At 45.9% G+C, this 3,632-nt stretch overlaps 1 protein-coding gene across 1 annotated transcript; it reads right to left on the reverse strand.

The window, feature by feature from the left end:
* Positions 1 to 1,184: 1,184 nt before the first annotated feature.
* On the reverse strand, positions 1,185 to 2,161 carry LOC103541041 (spindlin-3). Its single transcript, XM_070604457.1, is given in 2 exon segments — positions 1,185 to 1,635; positions 1,937 to 2,161. Coding segments are annotated over 2 exon segments (474 nt in total). The 3' UTR covers positions 1,185 to 1,386.
* Positions 2,162 to 3,632: the final 1,471 nt, after the last annotated feature.

Here is a 3,632-nt window from a genome sequence, read left to right on the forward strand (position 1 = left end):
CACCATAATAGATGAGCCCACCAGTTCCTACATGGGAGCAAAGCCTATTTTCAGCCTCCCTTAGTTCTAGCAAATGCCTTGCACACCTCATATGCTGGAACTTGGAAGTCCCCTAGGAATCAAATCTAAAACCTAATCTAAAATTTCTCAGAGTCTCTCTTGGTATAGGAAAGAAATTTGTATCTCAGTCTGATTCCAAATTTTTGCTCTTTCACTTTGAGGTCTTGGACAGATCTACGAATCCTTGCTAAACCCAGCCTTTACCCTGTGACTGAGGACTCTACTTAGAACCTGGCTTAATGCTCCATTGGGCTGGCAAAGCCAATGTGTGCTAAAGTCTGTCTGCACAGCCTGCGTCTGTAAAAAACCACTCCATGTCTGCAGGCACCAGACAGAGCCATTGCAGACAACAGAAACCCTAAATGCCACTGACGACCAATCTTAATTTCTCCACTTCTAGTTTGGTTCCCAAATGCTTGCCCTCTTATCAATTTTGTAAAGTTTCTCAGCCTATGCTCATGTATTAAAATGCAAAGTAATTACCCTCTTGATTTTGAACCAAGTTGAGCAATAGGTTCAAGAATCAGAAAGGGGGCAAAATGTTAGCCTTACTTTTAGTACAGTTAGAACTGAAAACGCAATTTGGACAGGAAACCAAAATAGGCTTCCCACTCCTCCTCAAACCAGACTTTTAAAGCTACCTGAGGGGCCCGCCTGGTGGTGCAGCAGTTAAGTGTGCACGTTCCGCTTTGGTGGCTTGGGGTCCACCGGTTCGGATCCCGGGTGTGGACATGACACCACTCATCAAGCCATGCTGTGGCAGGCATCCCACATATAAAGTAGAGGAAGATGGGCACGGATGTTAGCTCAGGGCCAGTCTTCCTCAGCAAAAAGAGGAGGATTGGCAGATGTTAGCTCAGGGCTGAGCTTTCTCAAAAAAAAAAAAAAAAACATACCTGAGGGGAGAGTTGAAGTTGCAAAGACACACAGCTAGTCACACTGAATATCTCAGGAAGCTTGACACTTCATTAAGTGCAGACAGTCCAATCGCCCAAAAGAATGAAGCAAGAAGTGTTTAGCTATCTTTAACCTATTAACACCACCAAAGATAAAAATATGGGCCAGTAGATGTCAGACTTTACTCTTTTCACTAATTAGATCAATCAAACATTCTCTTGGGAGGAGGAACTAAGTAAAAGGTTTGGAGAGAAGGGCAAAAAGTTTCTTCCAAAAATGTCTGAGAGGGTAGAAGTTCCAACTGGTCGCCAGGCAAAAGCATGCAAAAAGGGAGAAGATGGTTCTTATAAATTGGTAAGCAATCAAGACTTTCTGCGTGCACAAATTTTACAAGTAGTCTCACATATGTGGCAATTTTCAAGATGATCTCTAAAATGTTTTTACCAAATCATAGACATAGATATGGAAATCATCATCAAATTTGATGAAGTACACAGAGGGCTTTGCTTCTACCTGATGAATAACCATGCCTGTTCTCTTGGAGCCATCGTCTTTGGCATATTCCACCTGTTTGCCTACTAAGCTGTCTATGACTTCTCCTGGCTCCCTCTCTGAGGGAAGAGAATCAGGGGAATCTGGAAGAATGTGTAGGTCACTGTCTTCATAATCATCTAAGAGCTGGTACATATATAATACAAGATCTTTCTCATAGGTAATGTAAAACCACATGCTCATGATAGGTGCCTGAGCTAAGACCATTTCCCTCCATTCATTTTTGGAACCTTCCTCTGTCTCAAAAATATGTTCCACTGCTTTGCCAATCATAATTTCTGTTAAGTGTGTATCATTAATTCTAGATGATGCAACTTTACTAGGAAGGACTTCAAGTGAGGACACTCTTTCATCTCTGTGAAGTTCCAATCCATAAACAGTCAAATCCATCATATTTGATGAGATACAGAGAGGGATTTACAGGTACCTGATCCAAAACAGTTCCCTTCTACTGTGTCAGAGGTTCATCTCCATCCTTCCATCCATGCTGAATTCTGCAGCCCACGATGTTCCTCCGAGGCTGGGAGGTGGGTCTGCTCCTATGCTGCTTGTGGGCAACCTTTCTCTTCATCACGGTAACAGACACACTTGCATCACCTGTGCCTGTTTTGGACTGCTGCCCTGCATCTGCCTTTCCAAACGGGGTCTTCATGCCTGTGAGGAGCACAACAGCAAGGCGGGCCGAAAAACGAAATTAAGAAAAAAATTCAGTGCATGACACGGTGAGCTTTTTCTCCTACTTAGTGCACTCCGTGCCCCCGCGCCTGTTTTTCCCGAAAGCTACACAGGAAAGCTTGAAATCAGGGCCTCCTGGCTGCGTGCCTGCAGTAATCTTCTTCCCCAGCTCATTCCGCCTCAGCTAAAGCAAGGGAGGTGCGGTTAGAGTCAACGAAATAGGGCGAAGCCCCCTATTCCTACCGCCTGGCATCCAACACTGTCCAGGCCCAGGGGCACAGACTTCTCAAGGCCGAGAATCACAGGCCTCAAATCGGACACCTCGCTGCTGCCTCCGCTGTGAGCCTGTGGTGAAAGAGGATAAGCAGCCAAGGAGTTGGGTGCTTGTAAGACCTGGGAAGGCAGGATCCGTAGGCGAGGAGCGTGTGTTGGAGTGCGGCGGGGCAGGCGAAGAGGATGGTGTCTCCAGCGCTCGGCTCGCGGGCCCTCCACCTCCCTGTCGGCGGCAGCGGCCACTCCGCCACATTGGGCTCCCACCAGCCGCTGTCGCCACCGTGGCCATCTCCTCCCTCTTTCCGAGGGGCAGCTTCCCTCCAAGAAAGAGACCTCCCCTTCCTGCCAAACAGCGCGCGGCCCACCCTTTCCCCAATTCTCATGCCCACCACTGCCCTGGCCGGGAAGGCGCTCATTAGCTCCAGGTCCCGCCCCGCCCCTTTCCAAAATCAGCAGCAGCCGGCCCATAACCCTTCTGCCTAACTGCCTGGCTTCCCTTCCCGGTTCAGGGCTTCCAGGCTCCCCACCCTCACCCCCACCTCAGTGCCCCTGCCCCATCTGCTTTCCATCTTCTAGGACTTTGCTCTTCCCTTTCCCACGTGCCCTTCTGGAGTTATTCTTTATTTAGAGAACCCTCCCTTTCCCATCATTAAGGGGCTTTGAGGTAGGCGAGAGAAATGCGCTAGTGCTCAATCTGCCATCTTGACCCCATCTCTAGGTAATTTTTACCGACTGGTCATTCTTGGATTTTATTTCTTGAGGAGATTTTTTTCTTTTTCCTTTTTTCTCTTGTTCACCAATTGCAAATGAATTGTATGCACTATGTGGGCATGGCGTAAAATTCAGAAAATTTACGTGAAGAAGAAAATGATCAACTATAAACCCACCTCCTATTTCCAAGGGCTCGTAGCAAAATATTAACACTTTACATTCCATTTTTAATAAGCTCTTACAAAGTTGGGATAACTTTGCATATGCATTTTCATGGCATGCCCTTTTCCATACAGAATAAGCATTTGCTTAGGTTATTAGATACTATCTTAAACAGGTTTTATAGTAGTTTCATTAAAATCAGCATAAGAACATTTTCATAATTTAACCATTCCATCTGATCTTCAGATGTTTAGTTTTAAAAAAAAAAGATTATAAATGATCCTTGCACACAAATTATTAGT

The sequence above is a fragment of the Equus przewalskii genome, chromosome X (assembly GCF_037783145.1).
Source record: "Equus przewalskii isolate Varuska chromosome X, EquPr2, whole genome shotgun sequence".
Lineage (NCBI taxonomy): Eukaryota > Metazoa > Chordata > Mammalia > Perissodactyla > Equidae > Equus > Equus przewalskii.